At 43.8% G+C, this 27,262-nt stretch overlaps 1 protein-coding gene across 1 annotated transcript in view; it reads left to right on the forward strand.

Moving 5' to 3' along the window:
* Positions 1–954: 954 nt before the first annotated feature.
* FREM3 (FRAS1 related extracellular matrix 3) overlaps positions 955–27,262 on the forward strand; it is a 92,759-nt gene continuing 66,451 nt past the window's right edge. Inside the window, exons 1-2 of the mRNA XM_035112018.3 lie at positions 955–8,097; positions 9,886–9,975. Of these exons, the coding sequence (XP_034967909.3) occupies positions 2,877–8,097; positions 9,886–9,975 (5,311 nt within the window). The 5' untranslated portion in view covers positions 955–2,876. The remainder of the gene's footprint in view (positions 8,098–9,885; positions 9,976–27,262) is intronic.

A 27,262-nucleotide genomic window follows, 5' to 3' on the forward strand; every position in this document is an offset into this window, starting at 1 on the left:
GCTCTGCAATCCTGGACCTCAATGTGTGATGGGGATTGTCAGAATCCTCTAGTGTGGTTTCGGGGCCAAGTTGCCTTTTAATTCCATGTGCTGACCATTCCATTTTTTCCAAATTTGTAATCTAGCTAATTATGAAAAAAAAAGTTCCCTGCAGAGATGGGGAAGGTGTGACACTTCAGTTGTTGTTGTTGGACTCCAACACCCAACAGCCTGGTCAGCATATTGGTTATCTAAAGTACACACACAAACATGTAAAGTAAAGGGACGCCTGACCGTTAGGTCCAGTCGCAGATGACTCTGGGGTTGTGGAGCTCATCTCGCTTTACTGGCCAAGGGAGCCGGCATATAGCTTCCGGGTCATGTGGGCAGCATGACTAAGCCGCTTCTGGCAAACCAGAACAGCGCATGTAAAGGCCGTTTACCTTCCCGCTTGGAGAGGTACCTATTTATCTACTTGCACTTTGATGTGCTTTCGAACTGCTAGGTGGGCAGGAACAGGGACCAAACAACAGGAGCTCACCCTGTTGCGGGGATTCGAACCGCCAACCTTCTGATTGGCAAGCTCTAGGCTAAAATTAACTAGCTGTATCAGTGGTGCTATTTCAACCCTTTTCCCTTTGTCTAGCACCTTTTCTCTGTCCCGCTGCATACATTGCCCTATTACTTGAAGAATAGGGCACAGTTCAGGTTGCTTCCAAAACAAAAAACTAGCACATAGAATAAATTAGAAAAAGTGAGCAAACATAATTAAACTTAATGTCACTGGCAGCCCATGAGGACTAATTATTTAAGCCAATTTAGTATAATGTTTAGACCAAAAGCATTCAAAATCTGTTTTGTTTCAAATTAACGAAGCCACGTGAAACTATATAGATATAAGAACCAGAAGCAACAGTGCTTTGGAGAGAGCTCTTGCCATAAAATGTGCTATGCTTTGAAAGTTCATTTGAGAGAAGAAGTTTTTAAAATGCGGCATATGACAAAATGTATTAGACATAACTGGTGCTGTGCATGATAATCTGAAAATGAGACATAAAACAGATGCACGTTTTAAAATTGTCTAGGCCAATTGCCTAGAGAAATGCAAATGATCAGTGGAACAAGCACCACACACAAATACATTTAAAGTCTGAATCCTGCTTAGGTCTATTAGGAAGTCAAGCTTGGTGGTGTTCAATTGGACTCATTCTCAAGCCTCCACAGAATGGCAGGCTGGTCCTATGCATGTTTAGTCAGAAGAGAGTTCCTGTGTTCAATGGGAATTACTCCGATTCATCCAAGTCATAAGTTCGGATTGTAGGCATAGGCTTTTAGAATGTTTGCGTTTTATGAATTTGAAATGGCAATAATGGTTTAGGTTCCAATATGTTTATTCTTGGTGTTCCCACCCCAAATGTTATTTTTCCCACCCAGTGTTCATGAGCACAGACTTCAGGTCTGTGGATGTCACTAAAAGTTGCATGTAAGAGGGAACGATTAATGAAGCTCCACCCCCACACCTGGCATGTGTACTTGTTCAATGTTTGGGGGCGTAAGCAGCAGCCTCTCCATTTAGAGCTAAATGCAGTGAAGGAAAAGTGGTGAGCTGAAAAGCAGCAAGCTGTTGCAAATGAGTCCAACAAAATCGCAAAGCCAAGGGTACAAAGGGAGAGCAAAATCTCAGGGTTGCCGCCTGCCTGTTTGTGAATTTCTACCAAATACAAAGTCTTGAGGCTATTGCTATGTTAAATGGAGCCCTGCTTTTGCCTTGAGTGTCGTTCAGGTTTCCAGCAATTTGGGAGCAACTAAAGAGAGTTATAGCTATCATTTTTCTATGATAGGTGAGAAAGTGTCATGCGCTATGATTCTGTGCATGTTTACTTGTAGATAAGCCCCAGAGTTCAGTAACACATGCTCCTATATCAGTGTGCACAGAACTGCAGTCCCAAAGAACATCAAGCTGGCACTCAAGAGAATAGCACACGTTATATACATGTATTTGATTTAAAATGGTTACAGCTGTGCAAATGTGAAGCTATCAAAAGTCCCAAGTTTTCTCTTTGGAGAAGGAAACTGGTTAATTTATCTGAGCAGAGCTATGAGGCTTCACTTGCAGTAAAATCCTATGCATGTTCTCTCGTAGGTAAGCCATGCTACGTCCAACCAGACTTCCCCCAAAGTAAGGGTTGCAGCCTTAATTCCTTTGTGGCTTTCTCAGAAGGCGCTTTACCTTTTTGGCTTAAAAAGGGCTCCCTTGTACTTTACTTTTATGAAGAATCTGGGTACACCCAGTGGCAGGAACCCAGCGAAAAACACTCTTCCTATCCTACCCGTAGAACCAACGCAACAGCGCGGGGGAGGGAGAGAAGGAGAAAGTTATGTCCCGGAGCCACTGATTTCTGCACACCGAGTTCCGTGCCCAGCGAGGAAAGCTCTTCTCCTCGTTGAAAGTCGCCAGCGGAGCCCTGAGCGCGTCCCTCCCGCGCAGGGAGCGAGCCTGGCAGCAACCGGAGCTGGAGAGGGGAAGAGTCCCTCTCCCTCTTTTCGGGGGCTGGCTTAGTTGGCGAGGGAAGTTTCTCTCGCCGCTTTCGGCTGCAGGGAAGCGAGCCCTTGGTTCCTGGGTGGGCCGCGGAGGGGGGCGAGGGTGTTCCTGGGCGGCGCGAGGAGCTGCCAGCTCCCACCCACCCCCCTTCGCCTTCCCTTTAGTACCTGCGGCGGGCAGAGGCCGAGCCCAGAGCGCCCCGCTCCCAGCAGCGCGAAGGAGCCGGGGGTCGTGCACCTTGCCTGCCTCTCACGCCACAGGCACAGCCCGCCGTCCCGCCCCGTCGCCGGGTCCCAAAGCCCGCCGAAACTCCGGCGCGAGGGGCCCCAGCAGCAGCCACCGCCGAGGAGGCGCAATGGCCGGAGCGACGAGGCAGCTCAGGGCGCTGATGCTGCTGTTGCTCTACAGCCTGGCGGCGCCGGGACACACACAGCAGCAGCCCGAGCCGGTCGAGCCGTCGCTTCTCCTGCTGGCGGCCGAGGCAGACCCGCGCGCGCTCGACGGCGCCTCCGCCGCCGCCTCCGCCATCCTGGTGGCCAACCGGGGTCTGCGCGTGCCGTTCGGGCGCTCCGTGTGGCTGGACCCGGCCCGGGACTTGGTCCTCCGCGTGCAGCCCGGCGACAAGTGCGTGCTGACGGTGCTGGAGAGCGGGCCTCCGCCGGCGCCTCACCGCCCCGGCGCGCTCTCCCCCAAGCGCTTCCCGTGCACCTTCGGCCCCGGCGAGGTGAGGTACACGCACTACGGCTCGCGCAGCCCCGGCCGCGACCGCCTCAGCCTGCAGCTGCGCTACGACTCGCCCAGCCGCACCCTCGTCGCGCCCTTCACGCTCGAGGCCGAGGTGCTCTCGCAGCAGCTGCGCCTGCTCAGCCGCAACCTGCCGCTCACCGTGGAGAAGCTGCGCGGCCTCAGCCCGCCGCTCGACGCCAAAGTGCTGGCCTTCGCCGAGCCCGGGGAACCCGCTCGCCGCTGCCGCCTCACCACGCTGCCTTTCCCCGCGGGCAGCGGCAGCCACCTGCCCGCCTACGGGCGCCTCGTGGACTCGCACGGCCGCCCCCTGCCGGCGGGCTACAGCAATGAGTGCGGCCGCTTCCTCGACGACGGGATCCGCTACGAGCACACGGCCACCACGCCGTCGCCCAACCGCGACTACATCCCCATGCGGGTGGAGCTGCTGCAGCAGGACGGCGGCGACGACGACTCCGTGGAGAGCCCCGGCGAAGTGGAGTATTTCCAGGTGGTGGTTCGCATCCGGGAAGGCTCCGAGAACACCCCGCCCAAGCCCAGTTTTGTGGCTTTGCTCATGATGGAGGTGGACCAGTTTGTGCTCACCGCCATCACCCCCGACATGTTGGCTGCTGAGGACTTGGAGAGCCCATCTGACCTCCTGCTCTTCAACCTCACCTCGCCCTGGCCCAGTGCAGGTGGGCTCGATAGGGGGGCGACCGACGATCCCCACTTGCGGGGTTACTTGATCAGCACCGATGACCCCAGCCGGCCACTCACTTCCTTCACCCAGCAAGAAGTGAGGGAGCTGAAGATCGCCTACCAGCCCCCCACAGTGGACTCTGACCAGGAGCGGCTCTTCCAGCTGGAGATGGAGGTGTTGGACCCTGAGGGTGCCTCCTCAGAGCCGTTTGCCTTCATGGTGGTGGTGAAGCCTATGAACACGTTGGCCCCAGTGGCTGTCTTTAACCGAGTTGCTGGGCCTCAGATGATGCTTTTTGAAGGCCAGTCAAGGCCACTTTCTGACAATCTTGAAATCAGTGATGAGGACAACCTGGATGAGGTGAAGGTATGGGTTACAAGAGGACTGAAACATGGTGAACTCAGGGTTTTGGGTGTACCACCTGGCCGCCAGTTTTTTACTGCAGCAGAGTTGGGGGCTGGTCAGGTGATCTACCAGCATGATGGCAATGAGCACAGCTACAGTGATAACATTGTATTCCGTATGGGGGATGGACGACACCAGGTGGAGTTTCTTTATCCAATCACTATTGCCCCAGATGATGACCAGCCACCCATCCTCAATGCTAACACTGGCTTAGTCCTAAGTGAGCATCAGGTGGTCCAGATCTCTCCCTTTGTCCTCAGTGCTACTGACATAGACTCTGAAGACTCAACCATTCGATTTGTGCTTAAGGAGATTGAAGGATCTCCAGATACACCTACCCGTCAACGTCTTGGTGAGCTTCTGCTGCGTCAGGCAGAGATTCCATTTTCTTATGAAAAGGAGGAGGATGTGGTGGGAGATCATAGTGGGACATCCTCCTGGCACTTTGTGGAGAGTGAAGGTGTGTATGAGAAGAAGGTGACTGAATGGCTGCAACAGGACATCTTGGATGGAAAGTTGTTCTACAGACACACAGGGCCTCATAACACCAACCTAGTAATGGACCAGTTTGCATTTTATCTCCAGGATGATAATGACCCCCCAAATCAATCTGATGAGCAGGTGTTCATCATCAAGGTTCAACCAGTAGACAACCTGCCCCCAGAATTGTATCCAGGAACCACCTTGCAGATGACTGTTCTTGAATATCAGGTGACCCATTTCCGAAAGCGCTACCTGCGATACACTGATTTGGACGCAGATGACAGGGAGCTGAGATACATTTTGCTCACACCACCAACTGACACTGATGAAAACCACCCCGTATTGGCTGGAGAGATTGTGTTGACTGACAACCCCCTAATGTCCATTACACATTTCACTCAAGCACAAATAAATCACCACAAGGTGGCATATAAGCCACCAGCCCAGGAACTTGGGATCACCCCAAGAGTGGTGCAGTTCACTTACAGTGTAGAAGACACGGCAGGTAATTCTGTGCCAGGCACCTTCACGCTATTCCTGCAGCCAGTGGACAACCAACCCCCTCAAATCACCAACGCTGGCTTCACTGTGTCTGAGGGGGGCAGCTTTCTTGTCACCAGCAGTCAGCTAGATGCCACTGATAAGGATACAGACACTGACAGGATTGTCTTCACCTTAACTGAGGCACCTCAGCATGGCCACCTGCGCTACCTGGACGAGGGGTTGATGGTACAGGGTGAATCATTTCTGTTAGATGACATTGCTAATGGTCGCATATCCTACCAGCATAGCGGTGATGAGCACACAAGTGATTCCTTCCAGTTGGAAGTGAGTGATGGGGTCCATCAAGTGCCAATCACTGTTAAGATTGCTGTTCAGCCCGTGGATGATGAGCGTCCCAGCATCACTCTCCCTGGTAGTAATGGGCTTTTGGGGGCCTTTATTGATGTGCTGGAAAATAGTGCCACTGAAATTACTACTTCTCTTATCCAGGGGACAGATGAGGACACTGATGAACTGGCCTTAACATTTATTGTAGAGGATCCCCCCAAACTAGGCGATATTTTAGTGGATGGGGTGCCCTCTAAGAGATTCACCCAGCAGGACCTCATAAGCGGGACAGTAGTCTATGCTCACACTGGTGGGGAGATTGGTATGAAAAAGCGGTCTGATGCTTTTAATCTTACTATTTCGGACCTCTCCAGTGAGTGGGTGGTGGGAGGCAGCACAGTGGAAGGAGTGCGTGTTAATGTGACTATTTTGCCAGTGGACAGCATTGCTCCTGAGGTTATGGTGGGGGAAGAACCATTCACTGTTTATGAGGGAGGGAAAAATGTTTTGAGCTTGCAGCTGCTGGATGTGGCAGATGTAGACACCCCTGGAGATGATATTCTGTGTACCATACTAATACAAACCACTTCTGGGTACCTGGAGAATATCTCTCCAGCCCTTGGGTCTGAAAAATCCAGGGCTGGGACTCCCATTAGTGCTTTTTCCATCAAGGATGTTCGTCTTGGGCACATCAACTATGTGCAGAGCATTCACAAAGGGGTAGAACCACTGGAGGACAGATTCACTTTCCATTGCTCTGATGGTATCAACTTCTCGCCACACCAGTTCTTTCCCATTGTCATTATCCCAACTAATGATGAGAAGCCTGAACTGTTTGTACGTGAGTTTGTGGTGCTGGAAGGGATGAGCTTGGTGATTGACACTCCCATTCTGAATGGTGCTGATGGTGATATCCCTCCAGATGAGTTGCGCTTCTTTATAACTGTTCCTCCTAAGCATGGGCAGATTGTTAACCAGCTAACCACTGGTACTGTGTCTGTACACAATTTCACCCTGGAAGAAATCCGGGAGGCATCCAGCATTGTGTACGAGCATGATGACTCAGAGACTAAAGAGGACACTTTCAAAATCCAACTGACTGATGGCCTACACACCGTGGAGCAGGAAGTGTTAATTATGGTCATTTTAGTGGATGATGAGACACCCAGGATGTCTATCAATGATGGGTTAGAAGTGGAGATTGGTGAGTCCAAAGTTATCACTAATCGGGACCTCAAGGCCACCGATATAGATTCAGAGGACAAGACTCTTACATATGTTATTCGCTTAGTACCCAGGCATGGCCTTCTGCAGCGCATGAACAAAGAAGGAGAGGTGTTAGGCAACATTACACTGGGTATGAATTTCACGCAGGATGACATAGACCAAGGTTGTATTCAGTATATTCACACTGGCCAACAAGGAGTCCGGGACTTAGTTAAGTTTGATGTCACTGATGGCATAAATCCTTTGATAGACAGATATTTCTACATTACCATCAGTAGTATTGATATGGTCTTCCCTGAGGTGATCAATAAAGGAGTGACTCTGAAAGAAGGTGGGAAAGTGACACTCACTACTGACCTCCTCAGCACAAGCGACATTAACAGCCCCGATGAGCATCTCCAATTCAGTATCACCCGGGCCCCAAGCAGAGGACATTTGGAGAACACTGACAGCCCTGGTGTTCCTGTCACTACCTTCACTCAGCTCCAGCTAGCTGGAAACAAGATTTATTACATCCACACTGCAGAGGATGAGGTGAAGATGGATAGCTTTGAGTTTGAAGTGACAGATGGCTATAATCCAGTCTTCCGCACTTTCAGAGTCTCCATTACCGATGTGGACAATAAGAAGCCAGTTCTAACTGTCCATGACCTGAACATTCAGGAAGGGGAGACCAAACTGATCACTCCATTTGAGCTTAATGTAGATGATCGGGACACACCTGACCACCTACTCCGTTTCATAATTACCCAAGTCCCTGTACATGGTCAGATTATTTACAACAATAGCTACCCTGTGACCAGCTTCACTAAACAAGACTTAAATGAGAACTTGATCAACTATAGACACGATGGCACAGAAACGACTCACGATAGCTTTTCTTTTACTGTTACTGATGGGACCCACTCAGACTTCTATGTTTTTCCTGACACCATCGTTGAAACACGTCACCCACAGACGATGAAGATCCAAATCAATTCCCTGGACAATGGGGTGCCACAGATAGTAATGAATAAGGGTGCCTCAACTCTGAGAAATATTCCAACTGGGCACCTTGGCTTCTTGATCACCAGCAAATCCCTGAAGGCAGAAGACAGAGACAGCTCACACAAATTGCTGAAATACAAAATCACAGATGGGCCAAAGCATGGACTTCTCATTCATACGGGCCTAGGAAATGGAAGTGTTAAAGCCTTTACTCAAGGTTAGTGCTAATTGACTTCCTCCTTATTTGTTTCTTTGGAGTGTTAATTTCATGTAAATAGTTGTAGCTTTTACGATTATTGTTTGCTTTAAGATCTTGCACGATTTACAGATTCTAGTCAACAAACCACTTGCATTATAGAAGGCACACAGATTTTAATCCATTCTGGGATAGATGGTGTTTGATTAGTGGCATATATAGGTGTGTTTGTAAAATGACAAGTATTTTGTTAAAGAGCAGAGCCACAGCATACATTTAAAGTACATTGAACGCACGTTTAAAGCACATGACCTTTTCTTAAGAATTGCAGCAACTAGTTTCCCTCTCACAGACCTAAAATTCCCAGTACTGTACCCATAAACTCCACTTCCCAGGATTCTTTGGAGACATTCATGTGCATTAAATGTGTGTTGAATATGCCTTAAACGTACGGTGTGGATCATTAGCTTCAGTCCTCAACCAGCAAGGGGTGGGGGGTAATAGGGTCTGTATTACTGACTTTGTGAAGTGCTTTGAGCAATTAGAATGCTAAATATTATTTGTGGCTTCTTCCCTCCCTGTAGCACTATGATAACACAAGTCTGGATGCCAACAAGTTGTGTAGTAGCTATATAGAAACTGTTTGCTATTTGTGGGTTAAACCACTGAGCCTAGGGCTTGCTGATCAGAAGGTCAGCTGTTCAAATCTCTGTGACGGGGTGAGCTCCCGTTGCTTGGTCCCAGCTCCTGCCAACCTAGCAGTTCGAAAGCACGTCAAAATGCAAGTAGATAAATAGGAACCGCTACAGCGGGAAGGTAAACGGCGTTTCCGTGTGCTGCTCTGGTTCGCCAGAAGTGGCTTTGTCATGCTGGCCACATGACCTGGAAGCTATACGCCGGCTCCCTTGGCCAATAATGCGAGATGAGCGTGCAACCCCAGAGTCGGTCACGACTGGACCTAATGGTCAGGGGTCCCTTTACCTTTACATACACTGGTATGGACACACAAAAATAACAGCATTCAAAGAGCCACCCAGGTAGCTCTGTGCTCAAAGAGCATAGGTTTCTTGAGCAGCAACCTTGTGGCATAGGATTGAACATTAAGAGGCTGTTTCTGTACATCAGCCTTCCCCAACCTGGTGCCCTTTGGATGCTTTGGACTACAACTCCCATCAGCATCAGCCAGCAAGGCTGTTGTGGATGGGACAAATGAGAGTTGTAGTGCTAAACATCCAGAGTACACTAGGGTCCTTTTGTGGTGGTTGCCTGGTGTTCAGAGGAAAGGAAATGCCATTGGGTCTGCCTTACACAGGCCTTTGGCTCCTGTGCAAGTGTTCAATCTGAAGATGCAATTTCAGTGGATGTGGGTCACAATCGTAAAATTCCAGGTAGGTTGCATTCAGGGAAGGTACTGAATCCTGGAATTGTAATCTAAACAGCTCTTTGAAAAACAGAATGGCTCAAGTCATGGACTTGAGTTTTAAGATCACTTTTAAAAAGTAACTTTTAAGTTTCTCTTCATGTTTCAGCCTTTAGCAAAAACAAAAATACCCATATTTCAGCACTTTTTGTTTTGTTTTTAAATTTGTGGTTGGTTTGATTTGAGAATTGTTGCTTGCATATATTTTTTGTGTTGTATTTTGCATTGAAGAGGAGGATATTATGTATCCAAAATAAAATATAAAGTCTGCAAATAACATTTGCAGTTTGCGGGCATATTCCTTTTAGAAGTTCAAACTACTGAGAAGTCTTTTGTGTCAGCACTGTAGCGATTCAGTTACTCACATGGCTTTTTTATTATCCTGTTAGCTGATATTGATGACATGAAGATCTGCTATGTCTTGAAGGAAGGTGACAATGCAACTAGTGACATGTTCTACTTCTCTGTTGAAGACAGTGGTAAGATAAATTTCTTGCTGAAGTATACTCTAAAATCAACATGGGAATATTGGAATCAGTTAAACTCATACACTTTCTACTGGTAATTTGATAACAGTTTTAGGTGCAGTTTTGCCAGAAAAAGGGGAGGGGGTCCAGTTAAGGTTTACTCAGAATAGACCCACTGATTTTAATTGCCTTGAGTTAGTCATGTGCATTAATTTTAATGGATCTACTCTGAGTATGATTAACATAGAATGCATACCATGTATTCTGTGTATTTTTATTAACCGAAAACAATGCATGTTTATTTATAAGCAAGTTCCCCTGTGAATAGTGGTGCTTCCTCCTAGGTAAGTGTGCGTGGGATTGCTGCCTAGAAGTTGCCATTAACTTTGGCTTGATACAGCAGGTTAGGGACCTAGAATAGGTGGCAGGATCCCCGTGTTTGCACTTCTACCTCTTCCCTTCACACAATGTTTTTGGGCTACAGCTCTCATCACCCCAACCATTGGCCATGCTGGCTTGGGTTGGTGGGAGTTTGAGTTGAACAACATCTGGAGTGTCAAAGGTTCACCTGCTGCAAATGATTCTCATAATGTGGGTTGTACAGTTGGTTAGGTGGGGGGTGGGGGTAAGGGACAACTGCAAATTATGTTGTGCATTTTATGTTCCTTTTGCAAGTACTTTCCCTATACTTTAAAACGTGGAGCACAGGCTACTTTCATGCGGCTGTTCAGCGATTTATGTGACAAATTAAAAATAATAATAACAATTTTTTTAAATGGTGTGTATATCAGTTGTTCAAAACAGGGGCTGTTTAGGAACATTGGAAGCTGCCTTGCACCAAGAGCAAACATTTGGTCCATCTAGCACACAATTGTCTACTATACTGAACAGCACCATGTCCCCATTAATTCCACCCCTACATGAAAATGCCAGATACCTTTTGCATACAAAGCTTGTGCTCAGACACCCTGGCATCTTCAATTTTAAATATTTTCCAGGTGTATCTAACCTGTCCTAGTGACTGGAAAATTTTCATAACACTAGGCCTTCTGAAGATGCCCTTGGACAAGAATCCAAACATGTCTCCCTAATCATTTATTGGTTGGTATAACTGTTTTTGTGCGTGCCATAAACAAATGCCTGTTTCTTTGTGCCATAAATTTCTCTGCATTCTTTGTTCTGCCTATGCAGGGAAAGTGCTCTGAAGTCTAGGCTGTGCATATGGTGATTGCTAAATATTTATATAGTGCTCTCAAGGTATATGTTCTTAAAGAATAAATCAAACAGAAACCTGCTAAATGCATGCCTTTTAACACTAGAAAAGTAGAATTAAAAGGGGGAAGGGAGGGATTTAAAAACAGTGTGGAAAATATGGAACATGTTAGAGCATATACTTTAGTAGTACGTAACTCAAAGCTCACTGTCGGTTGGTACAGTAATGGAGCATGAAGGCAGTCTATGTGATTACTTTTGTGCCTTCATTTTGCTTCCAGACTTCCATAAAATTTATAAAAATTTATACAGATTGCATTCTAAAAAACAAATACTTCTGCTAGACACATATCTACAATTGCTGTCTATTTAAATGATAAAGAAAATAATAGACTATAATTACTACTCTTGCAAATCAGACGGTTCCTTTGATAATTTAGGCTGTAGTTGTGTGGAAACACTTCCCAGAGAGCATATTTGATGGGGACACTTCCACATAATAAATTCACAGGATTCTGTTGTTTCATAAGAAAATTGTAATAAGATTCCAAGTTTCAAAAATGTCTGTTATTCAGGCTAACTTTTATACTAGATCATGATAGTTTTGGAGCATACAGACAGCTGGCTTTATCACATTATCTAGTATTATATTCCTAAAGCTCAAAAGGAAACTAACAAGTTGTAATACACTTATGTTCCTTGTGCAAGTAGATTGACCTTCTTTATCTGTAGTTTTTCGGCTGTTTACATCCACAGGCAAAGGTGTTATTATTGTGTCACAATTTACAATGCGTCTGGATGGAGATTGCATTCCACCGGATGTTGTACAGAGACAGAACAAAATATGATACCTGCTCCATATACTTAAATATATGCTTTAGTTGTCAAGTTTCATGGCGGCATTCTGAACATATAGCTGAGGTGTAAAGAACTGAATAACCCTTAAGAAGAAGATAATTAAGTAAAATGTATTCTGTTTACTAATGAGTCTGAAAGTCAGCCCAGAGGTATTAATAGATATGTAATTTAAAATGATAGGTATATATGCAAAATGTTGTTAAATCAGATTATATTCTCAATTATACATATGTGAACCTAGTGAAAGTGCACCAGGGACATAGTTAAATTGTTTGGATCTAGCATTGATTAATGTCATATGACACAGTATTCCAGGGTCCCAAGTACCAGGTTTAAGTGGCTAACAGCTGGGATTGTCTGGAACGAAATCATGTGTTTTGCAGAAATCCCTTAATGAGTTTGAGGCCTGTGAATATAAGTGATAAGGTGATACTGAAGCGGGTAGAAGGTGATAATCTGTGGCACTGGTTTTGAAAGCTGGAGGAACGAATGTGACATGAGTGTGAACATATCAATGCTAGATGCAAGCATTCATGATCCTTTATGGGTGGCTAGTAGATGTTGTCTTTATGCACATTCTTTTCCTACTCCAGAGAATGTAACAAATAACTCCATATTTTAGCACTGCACAGGTGTATAATTCTGATGTGTGGTTAATGCAGGAACAGGAACATTGCAGAACAGAGAAGTTTGAGAAGTTTCATTCTGTGAAGCCCAAGATCCCAGGTAGACTAGAAGTAGCAGCTGTCAAGGATTTATTTTGGCCAGGTGCAATTAGCCTTGTGCTGATTTGATTAATCAGCAAAGCCCAGGTGCTGTTAATTAGGTTCTCCCCCACCTTATTATTCCTTTTTATACGTAAGTGTGTATTTGTCGTTCTGCTGATTTTAAATAATAAAAACTATTTTTTTAAAAAAATAGGTTCTTGGTGTCTAAGTTGTGATTGGGTTGGCTGGCCACCAGACTTTCACAGGTTGGCAAAAAGACCCTATTAGTTCAGCTATACCTCCCAACATAAGTATGTCATGCTCCTCCAAAAGGTTAGTTTTGAATCCAGTTGTGGGTTCCAAGAATGTCTTCTAATCCTGCTTCTTTTGTATGTAATGAGAATTTAGACATTAACTTTTCTAGGTTTTATATTCTCAGCTAAAAGTTTGTGTAATTGAGAAGCTTGTTTTATATAAACCTTTACTGTATATTTTTTACTGGTCTGGGCTGCCACTTCGGAGTTGCTTCATGCTAGATTCAGTTGCCTGTATCTGTCTTCTATCATAAATTGTTATCTCCTGGTCTGGGCTTCTTCCCCACTCATAGACAGCAGCCTATTAGTATTGGCTTGTGTAGCAGGTGTTATAATGGTGCAGATGTGGGATGAGTAAAGCAGAGATGCTTTAATCCAGTAATTTAAAATTTTATAATGAATAATATTTTTTGTGTTTATATAGTGCGTAAGAGTGTTAAAGATGTTTCAAATACATTTGCCTTGTTTGCGTGACTCAGTAAGCCAAACTATGACTTACTGTGTCTCTGCAAACATATGGACTTTCACAGAGGAGCTTGCAACCCCTTTGTTCCTCCTCAATCCATTTTTTGCTTCTGAGATAAGATAAGCATCTAAACCTGGGCATGTGGCGTTTGCTTTTCACTAACCACTAACTTCTTCATGTGGTTTGTAATTGTGTGAGTGAATGACCAGATGGATAGAACTACAATCTCAAGTAGGAGTGTACTAGTGACAATTCTGAACTCTGGAATTACGCCAGGTGAATTCTGGGCACTAAGAGTGTATGGTTATTAATATGCAGATGATTGCTCTTTGTGGCAAGTGTTGGAGTAGATGCACTCTTTTCAATCTTTATGCTGTTGTTTCTGTTGTTGTTTATTTTAGAAGGCAAACACCTGTAATTTAAGAATAGCACATTTGGTTTTCCTACCCTGCACACCATATTTCTCTTTATATCCTGACTAAATGCAGAAATGTTATTTGCTCATTCAGTTTGTTAATATAATGGGAGCTTTTGAAGTTGTGGGATACAAATCTATTAAAATAGACAAATGCCCATAAAATGGGAGTAGGAGGGGAAATCCTGTCCAAATTATATTACTTTGAGATATTGCTTCATTGAGATTTTCTTGTATTGGATTTCAAGGAATAAGAATCCTCTTGTTTGAGTAATAATTCTCTGAGCCATACCTCTGTTGGGTACATTTGCATCCTTGGCAGTCTTACAGCTTGTAGGATCTTCCTTTTTTGAATGAAGCCAATATAGTAAGCAATAGACAAAGCTGTGACAGTGCAGATGACCCTTCTCTGCGCTTTGTCTCTACCAGTGGAAAAATATTGAATCTGAGTCAATTGGAACAAATAGGACTGAAAGAAAAAACATATTCAGTCCTTCTGTAACTGCCTGCAACTGACAAACACAAGTATTTAGGCTGCAGTCCTATGCTCACTTGCCTCAGAGTAAGCCCTATTGAGACTTGCTTCTGAGTATGACATGTATTGGATTGCACTGTTACTTGGTTAACACAAGGAATGCAGATCTGAATTTAGCTAAGCTAATACTATTTATGATGCAAGAGAAGATGTTGTACGTACCCTTGCAACCAACTGTTGCGTGTTTTGTGAGTGGATAGATAGGCTCATGGGCTATAACTGTAGTATCTAATGTAATAAAAGAAATACATATCAAATTGATTTCCCTGGGAAGTTAGGCCACTTGGTGCACATGAATACTCCAAACCAAGGACTATAGCCTTAGCTATGGTTTCTTGTTGCCCAAGGTATGCAGTAATGCCACTATTAACAGTTGGATAATAGTATGCAGTTCTGGTTAGAATTATGTATATTCACATTTACAAACCCCAAAGCAGTGTCAAATAAAATATTAGCTAATATATCAATTATATCAACACAAGGGATGCACATCATATACAGAAAATTGTTTTTATGTATAATACTAGGTGCACAAAAAAATCAGCTGATCTCTATGCACATCCCATTTATAAGCTGTGCACAAACTTCTGAGGCACAGTCAATGTCACGAAGTTCAAAAGTATGTGCTACATGCAACTTTCTATTTTACTTAAGGTTCCCTCGACTAGGGTGGCAGAATATTCATTATACACTAAGATTGATTGAGAAAGCTGGTGATTAGCAAACACAGTTATCCAGTGGGAGTATCTTAAAATATTACAGTCTCTATTTATTGCAGTTTAAAATACTGCAGTCAGAGAAGCTGGACATTATGTCTAACTTGCTTCTGGGTTTTTTTCTGTTGATTTTTTAAATTGTTTATGGTGTATGCTTCTGATCTTCTTTCAGAGTGAAAGCAGGATATAAATAATATTCAATATATAAAGGTAAAGGTAAAGGGACCCCTGACCATTAGGTCCAGTCGTGACCGACTCTGGGGTTGCGCGCTCATCTCGCATTATTGGCCGAGGGAGCCGGCGTACAGCTTCCAGGTCATGTGGCCAGCATGACAAAGCCGCTTCTGGCAAACCAGAGCAGCACATGGAAACGCCGTTTACCTTCCCGCTGTAGCGGTTCCTATTTATCTACTTGCATTTTGACGTGCTTTCGAACTGCTAGGTTGGCAGGAGCTGGGACCAAGCAACGGGAGCTCACCCTGTCACAGGGATTCGAACCGCCGACCTTCTGATCAGCAAGCTCAGAATATATAGTCTGTTTTTAAAATTTGCTTTATGGTTATATTGATGTTTGGCAGCCTGAGCACTAGCATGAATTGGAAAGACTACTGAAATATAATAGTAAGGTGTTTTTTTCCGCTTGTGTACAGATTAGACTTGCTATTGCTGTATTACCTCTGTCAATTAACAGGATTTTGTAGAAACTAGGTTTTTATGCTGCTATTCAGCAAACATATTGTTGTTGTTTAGTCATTTAGTTGTGTCCGACTCTTTGTGACCCCATGGACCAGAGCACGCCAGGCACTCCTGTCTTCCACTGCCTCCCGCAGTTTGGTCAGACTCATGTTGGTAGCTTCGAGAACACTGTCCAACCATCTCATCCTCTGTCGTCCCCTTCTCCTTGTGCCCTCCATCTTTCCCAACATCAGGGTCTTTTCCAGGGAGTCTTCTCTTCTCATGAGGTGGCCAAAGTATTGGAGCCTCAGCTTCAGGATCTGTCCTTCCAGTGAGCCCTCAGGGCTGATTTCCTTCAGAATGGATAGGTTTGATCTTTTTGCAGTCCATGGGACTCTCAAGAGTCTCCTCTAACACCAGAATACATATCAGGGAAAGGAAAACCACCCGTGGTGATCTTCTCCTCTCAGAAAAGGGATCTATGCAGTTAAGCATTTTGATATATCTATCTGTTTTATTTGCTTTAAAAAGCTGTGAAGTGTGTTGAAATAAATGTAATTTAAACAATGAAAATAGTTTCCAATGTAGGATTAGACTGTAGAAACTCTGCCTTATAAGGGAAGAAATCCTGGAAGCTGGCACAACAGTATAAACAAGAAAAGTATAATCCCCCTTCATTATATACCTCTAGCCGTGTTTAAGAAATATAATACTTTGCAAGGAATACTAGTTAACAAGCATAATGCCTATGCCTGACTTTTCAAAATAATATCCATGCTCCCAGTTGTCAAGTAGAAGATTTTTCTTGCCACATAGAAAAGAGCCACTTTCACTGTTAAATGGAGGCTATTATGCCACTCCTTAAAAGGTAAAGGACCCCTAACCGTTAGGTCCAGTCGCGAACAACTCTGGGGTTGCGGCGCTTATCTCGCTTTACTGGCCGAGGAAGCTGATGTACAGCTTCTGGGTCATGTGGCCAGCATGACTAAGCCGCTTCTGGCGAACCAGAGCAGCGCAAGGAAACGCCGTTAGCCATTATGTTAGCCATGCCACTCCTTAGCCATGACCAAAGCCTGGGAATACATCACTCTGAGTTGTCTGCTGGGAGGAGGGATCACTCAGTGGGAGAAGACATGAGGGAATTGCACCCTTTCAGCACTCCCTGGAAATAAAAGGGCCAAAAAAAGTAGCCAAAAGCCTACTGTACCTTAGAATATGCTTGCTTTCCTATTCACACACCTGAGTGAATGGTCGACCTAGCTGGGATGGCTGTGACTGCTATTCATTGACAAAAATGAGATTTTAAAAATCTTGCTCAAAAACTACGCAACATACATTCACCCCAATTCACAAAAAAGCATGCCAAAAAGAGGAATTTTTAAAACATTAATTTCAGTTTTCAAAATGATAATGTTTTGATTACCAGCAAAAAAATAGTCAGAATCACGCCTGCAGCGATATTTATTTATTTATTCATTCATTTATTTATTTATTGAAGCTGCTGCAACATCATTGTAAACTGATGTAAACACTGGTGCAATTTGTCCTACAAAAAAAGGTTCTGATGTGAAGAATCCAGGAAAATATGTACAGTGCTGTAGCTTGTATAATAACTTCCGTGGGTAGTGTGTTCCACAAGGAAGCTGCCATGGAACGAACCTCTGGCACACGCAGAACCAGAAGACAGGCCCCCATACATAACAGCAATGAACGGGCAGGTATAAATTGAGTACAATGATGTCTCAGATATTGTTCAGAGTTGTTTAGGGCTTTATACACTTGGAACAACAACAGCAACAGCAACATTATTATTATTATTATTTGTACCCCGCCCATCCGGCTGAGTCTCCCCAGCCACTCTGGGTGGCTCCATATTTATTATTAAAACAACGCAGCATCAAATATTAAAAACTTCCCTAAACAGGGCAGCCTTCAGTTGTCTTTTAAAAGGAAAATAGCTGCTTATTGCCTTGACATCTGCTGGGAGGGCGTTCCACAGGGCATTCCACTACCGAGAAGGCCCTCTGTCTGGTTCCCTGTAACCTCACTTTTCGCAATGAGGGAACCGCCAGAAGGCCCTCGGCGCTGGATCTCAGTGTCTGGGCTGAACGATGGGGGTGGAGACGCTCCTTCAGGTATACAGGACCGAGGCCGTTTAGGGCTTTAAAGGTCAGCACCAACACTTTGAATTATGCTCAGGAACGTACTGGGAGCCAGTGTAGATCTCTCAGGACCGGTGTTATGTGGTCCCGGCGGCCACTCCCAGTCACCAGTCTAGCTGCTGCATTCTGGATTAATTGCAGTTTCCGGGTCACCTTCAAAGGTAGCCCCATGTAGAGCGCATTGCAGTAGTCCAAGCAGGAGATAACCAGAGCATGCACCAGTCTGGCGAGACAGTCTGGGGGCAGGTAGGGTCTCAGCCTGCGTACCAGATGGAGCTGGTAGACAGCCGCCCTGGACACAGAATTAACCTGTGCCTCCATGGACAGCTGTGAGTCCAAAATGACTCCTAGGCTGCACACCTGGTCCTTCAGGGGCACAGTTACACCATTCAGGACCAGGGAGTCCTCCACACCCGCCTGCTCCCTGTCCCCCAGAAACAGTACTTCTGTCTTCTCGGGAGTCAACCTCAATATTTCAACCTCAATATTTATTATTTATTTCATAAAATTTATACACAACTTGATTGTGTTTTTAAAAAACTGCTCAAAGTGGTTTACAAAAGATGCATGTTTCAGTATATTCAGTAGGGCTTACTTCTGGGACTGTGGGTATTGGTGCCTTAGTTCGGATCTCTTACACAGGAAAAAAGAATGATATACTGACTTACTGATACAGTTAAATACATAAAAATCCTTAATGAAAATTACATTTAAATATACTGAACATAACATGCTAATGAGTACAGCTAATGCTTTAAAAAAAAAAGAATTGGCTGAACATTAGCTTTTCAATTAGTGCTATTTAAATATTGCAGTTAGAAAAGCACCCTCTCCCCCTTACAGTGTTTCCATTGTACGAGTGAATGGTGTTAAATCTTTGATTTCTTAGCTAGTTGGGAATCAGTCACTAAGCCCCTTTCTCAGAGTGCCTGAGATAATCAATAGACTGCAAGCAAGGCAAACAATCTTTTCTCCTTTCTGCATCTTCATCTTTCGTCCCTGATTGAGAGGGGCTTTGCTATGTAAGTTGTTAGCACTGAATATAATTTTGAAAATGTTCCTTAAGCAGATACTTGGTTGCAAGCAACCTTTGGTTGCAATTAGTTTCAGTTCTTTTGGAGATAAATGTGAAAATGTGTTTGGTTTGGTTTAGAGTGAGGAGTTTTCTGCCTTTTCCAATTATAGCAGTTTTAAAAAAAACACCTGGGTGAATACCAAAGTCACCATTTTAATATAGCAAATAGGCTGCAGTGGACTTGAAAAGTGCTCTCCCAGTACACATTTTCTTGCATACATCTAATTTAGTCTCTAATTTTTAAATGTGACAAATAATATGTATTTTTAGTCCTTCACATGCCTAAAGGTAAAGGGATCCCTGCCCGTTAGGTCCAGTTGTGAACAACTCTGGGGTTGTGGCGCTGATCTCGCTTTACTGGCCAAGGGAGCCGATGTACAGCTTCTGGGTCATGTGGGCAGCATGACTAAGCCGCTTCTGGCAAACCAGAGCAGCGCATAGAAATGCCGTTTACCTTCCCGCCGGAGCGGTACCTATTTATCTACTTGCACTTTGACGTGCTTTTGAACTGCTAGGTGGGCAGGAGCTGAGACTGAACAACGGGAGCTCATCCTGTTGCAGGGATTCGAACTGCCGACTTTCTGATCGGCAAGCCCTAGGTTCAGTGGTTTAGACCACAGCGCCACCTGCGTCACTCAGGCACATATTAACAAGACTTAATTGCATGTGTCAGTCTCATTGATTTCAATATGCTGTTGAGTTGGTGTGTGTCAGTAGGAATCTCAGCCTCAATTTATAGCAGTCTGCTTTCCTAATTGCTATCCTCAGTTTGGGGGTAAAACTTCTTCATGGTGTGTGCTTCTGTAATATATTAAATACAATCAGCACAGCTGAATTTAAGCTCAGTCTTTCTGGACATTAATATTCTCAGTCTTGTAAAGCTAAGCAACCTGAGAAAGTAGATGGGTGCTTGCCTTTGCTTCTGATGGCACTGTTTTGATTGCTTTCTAGACACAACCATTTGACGCCTGCCATTTAACTAGTAATGGTTCATACTACAATGTTTGCCTGTATGTGTCCATGACAAAGCAAATAAAAGATACATTTCTAGCAAATTGTTAACGTTTGGAAGCAAAGCTAAATACTTGACTGAAATGCTATTGCTGCTTCTCCCTAATTAACACGTTGCAGCTTGCTCAGAGGTTATTAGTGTTTTAAGCAATATGTCAAATCAATTTCTGTGCTTTCAGTAAAATTACAGTAAAGATTATGAGGACCTCAGAGTTTATAAGGAGACCACTACACTGATGACCATCCAGGAATAGATGAGAAACAGGGCTGATTCAAAGGAAGTTCATCATATGTAGGCAAGCTGAGAACTCTTCTTTTTGAAACGCAGCATCGAAACCAGGCATCCCCAAACTGTGGCCCTCCAGATGTTTTGGCCTACAATCCCATGATCCCTAGCTAGCAGGACCAGTGGTTGGGGAAGATGGAAATTGTAGTCCAAAACATCTGGAGGACCGCAGGTTTGACATGCCTGCTCTAAATGAATGAGTGAATTAATGAATAAGTATTAAAAGCTGACATTAAAAGCTGATGTTTCTAATGCAGCATGGACTTCATCACAGTTGCTGTAGCAACACATATACACACAGATTTGATTAGGGCGCCATATCTTTTGCCTCGTCTAATTATATAATAATTTTTGGTTCTTTCAGCTGAATACCAAGGAAACATACCCTCTTTTTTAAAAAAATTGTTGCATCAAGTCTTGCCCATGGTTTTTATAATATCCCACGGAGTTTAGAATGTAGACATCCAGGTTCAAAATATTTTTCCTGAACTGATACCTCTTTGAACTTAAACCAGCTTGAGGCAGAGGTGTCCAGATATAATTGCAGCTTGGGGTAGACAACCTTTCTAAGCCTGCAGGCAACATTCCCCTCTAGGCAAACGTTTGGGGGTTACAAGTCAGCGGTGGTTGTGGTTGGTGGCAAGAGGGCCAAGCGACAAACATGAAGTTTACGTTTGTACAGTGGGCTATGTTTTGCACACGCTCACACACCCTTCTCTATCCTCCATTCAAGCAAGCAGGAAGAATTATCAGAGTTTAAGAGCACATTCAGTTCAGGCAAAAGCACTCGGGGCGGGGGAGGGGGGAGAGGAAGGCATTCAGGCTTAGAGAGTTGGAGTGAGGTTGAGGCAGTGGTATGGCCTGGTATGATCCCAAGGGCCACATAGAGAGGTTTGTAGGGCACATTTGGCCCTGGGGCCTGAGGTTCCTCCCTTAGTGGTGGTGATCAGGGAGGTTTGCTTTCTAATACTCTGTGTTGGCTGTTTATTGTTGCATTTCTGGTACCTGCACCTGACCTGACTGGAAAAATTAGCTGTTTTCTTTACGGTCTTAGCTCTTCCAACTGATGGAGCTATTTGAATTAGGAGCTAGAGGACAGATGCTTTCTAAACCTGCTTTGCAGGAATTTTTGGAATTTTGAACATTCTAAGACAATAGCTGTGCACAAGTTGTTGCAATCTACAAGGCAGACTGTGTAAAATAAATCTTATTTCAAGACTTGGAGTAAACTTGGCACCTTCACAAAATGGAGATGCAAAGCTATGCTAAAATGAGTATTCAATTGCTTAATAAATCCATCAAATTTATAGTTTTATCTCACACTACCACACAGTCATAAAGTGAGCCTTGCCAGACTCAGTCTGCCCTCTTAAAATGGCATTAGTTGTGAGATGCTTGTATCACTTCTGTTTTGAGGAATGGGTTGACAACTTGAAATGTATAATTACATGAGAAAATTGTTAGTGACTAGGTAATATACTGTGTCTTAATCCTTCATGAATATTTTTAGGCACTGTGCAACTATTAAAGCAATAAGTAGAGAAATATTTTACATGTCATGATGTCTACGCAATTATACCTATCTTACATATCTATCTGTGATTATTTTAAAATACTTAAGTGACTAAACTTTATTAATGTGTAAGTAATCATGTTAAGCAATGTTGTACCAGCTCTTTTCTTTAAAATACAATTTTGGTTTTTGAAGTTAAGAAACTTGGAGTTACTAACCGTTGGGTAAATTATCTAAAAGATAAAATGAGAAGCAAAAATCCCCACACTTGGGCATGCACTGGAGATTGTGCTCAGTGTTGGATGGAGGAGGCAGCCGGTCCAGTGGTGTCTCACTCTGCAGATTTGGCCAGCGTCTGTGTCAGTTTTGGGAGTTTATTGATATGGCTGGACTGGGGGTGGGCATGAGGGAGTGGAGACTGCTTCTTTCCAAATGTATTTAAATTGTGCTTCAGTCAGTCAGTTCTTGGTCTAATGACCCATTTGTCTACTTGCACTGGCATGCTTTCGAACTGCTAGGTTGGCAGGAGCTGGGACGGGGCAACGGGAGCTCACCCTGTTGCATGGATTCAAACCACTGACCTTCCGATCGGCAAGCCCAAGACAAGAAGCCCAGTGGTTTAGACCACAGCGCTGTCCCAGCTCCTGCCAACCTAGCAGTTTGAAAGCACACCAGTGCAAGTAGATAAATAGGGCACTGCTGTGGCGGGAAGGTAAATGGCATTTCCATGTGCTCTGGCTTCTGTCACGGTGTTCCGTTGCGCCAGAAGCTGGCCACATGACCTGGAAAGCTGTCTGTGGACAAATGCTGGCTACCTCGGCCTGAAAGCAAGATGAACACCACAACTTCATAGTCACCTTTGACTGGACTTAACCATCATGGGGTCCTTTACCTTTACCTACCTTTACCCACCCTGCCACCTTCAACTTGGAAAGCCCTCCTTGATCTAGCTGTGTTCATTGGATACTGCAAAATCTTGGGTTGGCTGCCAGTTAAAGGAACTGAAAAGTAATTTAACTGCACCCTTATATTGCCTAGGCATGGCATGATTTTTCACCTTCCTCGTAGCTGAGGTAGGGAGCTTGGTATTACTTCTGAGATGGGTGTTAGCTTCCATTGTCACAGCTGGTGCTTTGGAATCAGGAGCTGCTCCTAAGGCAAAAGTAGGGTGTGCTCTTGGGTAGGGATGAGGGAGAAATTAAATTTCATTCACATTTTAAGCCAGATATATCAAATTTGCTGTTTCTGAAACAATATGAAAACCAGCACACAGCCATCCCTCGAAATTTTCACTTATCTGAAATTTGCTCCATAGTTCTCCGACTGAAAAATGTTTACAATAATACATATGTTAGGGGAAAGTGTGCATAAAAAATAATGCATTAGTGAAAATAGCATACATAAATGCATTATATTTGGGGTTGCATCCTAAATAATGAATAAGATATGCTTCTGACAGTTGTCCTTGTGCACTAAACGCTGTAGCACTATTGGCTTATTTTTAGTTTTTTTTAGGGTAAATTTTGTAAAAACTCACCCTGAATTCGAATCAATGAAAGATCTATATAGACAAGTCATGCTTGTAATCCAGGCTAGACTATGATTTTGTACGATGATTTAATTTTTCCAGAGGGATCGGTAGCTGTGTTCATCTGTTACAGCAGAGATGGGAACCCTAAAGCCCTCAAGGTTCTGTTATCCTCCAACTCCCATGAGCCCTGGCCATCATAGCTTGCCATCAGGAATAATGGAACTTGTAACATCTGGAACTTGTAACATCTGGAGGCGAAGTGTTATGGCAATCGCAATAAAGAGTCTTGCACTGCAAATGGGTGGAATGATGGCCCTATTAGCATCAGCTAGTAATGTAAGAATGGCTGTGTGGAGTTTGTTCCTATAGAAAATTGTAGCAGGAAGTTTATTCGTTTCCGTAGCAGTTGAGTTAAAATGTAATGCAATAGCTAATCGGAGAAATCACTTCATTCACCCTTAATTTCCACTCTATATTCAAGAAGTAGCAGGAAGGAAATACTAGATTACTTAATGCATTTGGAAGATAGCTGAGAAAAAAACCAATTCTTAGTTTTCATGGATGTTTGCCATCCCAGTTAATCCCTATTAACTTTTTTAAAAGGTTCCTCTGTTTGGACCAAGCATTTACCCCCATACGTAACTCTAGCTTATATTTCTGTATTACGGTTATTACTGCACACATGTATGCATGCTCATGAAAGTGCTGCAGTTTTGTTTAATGTCTTGCTGACTTACACCTGAGTGGTAGCAGGGAGGGTGAACGGAAAGACTGTTTAAACAAGGATTTATAGCTACCTTTACATAGGCAATATAACAATGGGCCAAACAGCAGAGACCAGCGGAACACTAGCACGGGAAGAAGGGGGAGAAGCGGAGGAACGGATCCGTTCCTTCCTCCCCTTTCCCCCCCCCCCCCCGCTGCCTGTCCGATTCCCCGCTGTGTGACAGGCGGGGCGGGGGGGGGAAGCAGGTGAGGCGGCGGCAGGGAGAAGCGCTTCTCTCTCCCCTTGCCGCGCGCAGCCGGCATGGGACGCAGCTTCGGAGACCTTCTCTGAAGCCCTGTCCCATGCCGCCGCCAGTTCCCCAGAGCCCATGGGAACACATTGATTAAGTTTCAATGCATTCCTATGGGAAACCGGGACTCGCTAGACGAATTTTACGTAGGATGAATTGAGTCCTGGAACGAATTAAATTCATCTAGCGAGGCACCACTGTATTTGTTTTCCACATATTATCCCCAAGGATCAGTGTTCTTCCATCACACCAGCCCCAGCCCATGTTTAGCAACTATTGTAGTTAAAAACATGTGGAAGCCTCTGGCTATATCACTGTCAGTGACAAATCCTTGGGTGGATAGACCATAGGTCTCAAAATTTGTATAGAATCAGAGAATTGTAGAGTTGGAAAGGACCCTGAGGATCATGTAGTTTAGCCCCCTGCAATGCAGGAATATGCAGCTGTCCCATATGGAGATAGAACCTGCAAACCTGGCATTAACAGCACCATGCTCTAATCAGCTGAGCTCTCATGTGCTTAGTGGTGTCCTCTTCCAATGCTAAGCACAGTGACCATGAAATACAGTGCCCCTCGCTTCACTTTTAATTGCCTTTCAAGCCATGGAAGATGACAGTCTGAAGTGCAGAGCCTTTTGTATCCTGCATTTTAGACACCTGCAACATCAGGGTACAAAAATGTGTGGGGAGCCTCTGCAAATACAATGCTTCAGCATATCACACCTGAAGAAGGAATTCCTTGTACCTACTCTGAACCTTCACAGGGGCTGGGGCTGGGGCTGGGGCTGGTGTGATGAAAGAACACTGATCCTTGGGGATAATATGTGGAACACAAATATACCAAATGTCTTCCATAATAAATTTGGGGGCATGAAATGCTTAAGAAAAGTAGATGGTGCAGGTGAGGGGAAATGCTGGAGTGAAGCATGGTGGGAGTGCTTTAATATATTTTCTTTTTCTGCCCCTTCTTCCCTCCCCTTGGGTATTATTATTGAACTTTTATCCTCAGATTATTATAACATTTTTACTGCTGAAGTTCTTTTTCCTTTTTGTTGTTTCCCTTACTGTTTCATTTATTGCTATATGTTGTTATTAATCACCTTGAGCTTCTTTCGGAAGGAAAGGTAGGGTACCAACATTCAATGAAACAAAGGCGCTTTCAGCAGTTAGCAAAACACACACACATATATATGAATGAATACAGTGTATTATTTGTCATCTGTAATACTGTAAACCTGTAAGCACAGTTGCAAATTTAATCTTACATGTCGATCATATAAGAATGGCAAAATGATGAACTAAGTAATTGGCAAAATGGTGAGTTCTGTTGTTCAAAGCAGCCCATGTGTAATGAGAGCTAGAGGATTTGTTGGAGCACAGGAAGCAATCAGAGACTGGATCTGTTGTTCTGCCAGCAACTTTTGCCAGAATAACAATTAGCGTTGGACTTTGTGGCAGTGTTACCGGCAGATGCCAATTAGGCATAAGAGTCAAAGGAAAGCCCAAAAAAACCTGTATTTCCTTGTCTGTTCTTACCCTGTCTCCACATTGAGTGGAATACTATCTAGCAAATGATTCTCTGGCATGTAGAGAAACTTATATTTCTGTCACAGCTCTTGGAACTTTTCCAGAATACTGGCAGGATATTTAGAGTCTTATGAATAGCTATCTATTCTTATAGCAGGTTTATTTTTACATCCTGTATTCATTTCACTTGAATACACTATGCTGGCACCCACAAAGTACATTTATTATATTTTTCCAAGCACACTCTTCAAGGCACTTGTGTATGTATGTGTGTGCCTGCACGCGCAGGCACACACACACACTAATAGGATCAGTGTTTTTTTTCACATTCTAGGCAAGCAGTCTTGTGACTTTATAGATCCGTATGTATAAAATTGGACAGACATTCTGCAAGTATAGTGACGGGTGTCTAAAAACCCTGAGGTATAATTGATAATGACAGCAATGGGTATATAACAATTGCTAATTCTCTTTGAATTGTTTTGTGTTGGGTGGGAAGGCATTGAAGATTTTGATATTTTAATTATCAGATCATCAATGTTACATAGTTTCTTCAAGAAAAGATCTATTGTTGTTGTTTATTAAATTTCTATACCACCCTTCATCCAAGAATCACAGGGTGGTTTACAACAGAAAAAACAAAAATATATACCATAGTAGCAAACAAAAACAATGGCCCTCCCTACACAGTTTAAAAGTCCATAGATTGTTTAAATAGCCAAAGGCCTGAGAGAAAATTAATGTTTTTGCTGGGTGCCAAGTCAGTGCCATATTCCTAAAGATGCATAGAGCAACTTTTCATTTATTTATTATTTATTTTATGGTGTGTGTGTTTTCACTAATGTACAGCAGTATCCAATGATACAAAATGAGGCAAGTCCATCCTGCTAGAATGCCAGTTAGTTGCTGGCTGTTAGCACACGGGGCTCTGTAGTGATAAATGTTTGTCCCTTAAACGCAACAATTTTTAGTTTGGACGGAAGGCCTATCTAGTCCAACATCCTGTTTTTACAGAGTGGCCAGATTAGGAAGCCAAATACTGTAGCAGGAAATGAGCCCAGTATCCTGGCATTTTATTACCTAGCAACTGATAGGTCAGAACCATACCACTTTCGAACCTAGAGATAACATATCAATCGTGACGTTTCACTGTTGATAGACATGTTTATTAATTTGTCTAATCCACCTGTTTCTGAGCTGCTTAACACAATTGAGTGGGTTTGCTACACTATACTTGGTGCTAGTGAGGTCAGTGCTCTCAGACTGACCTACCCTAGTGTG

Source organism: Zootoca vivipara, chromosome Z1 (assembly GCF_965207765.1).
Source record: "Zootoca vivipara chromosome Z1, rZooViv2.hap1.1, whole genome shotgun sequence".
Lineage (NCBI taxonomy): Eukaryota > Metazoa > Chordata > Lepidosauria > Squamata > Lacertidae > Zootoca > Zootoca vivipara.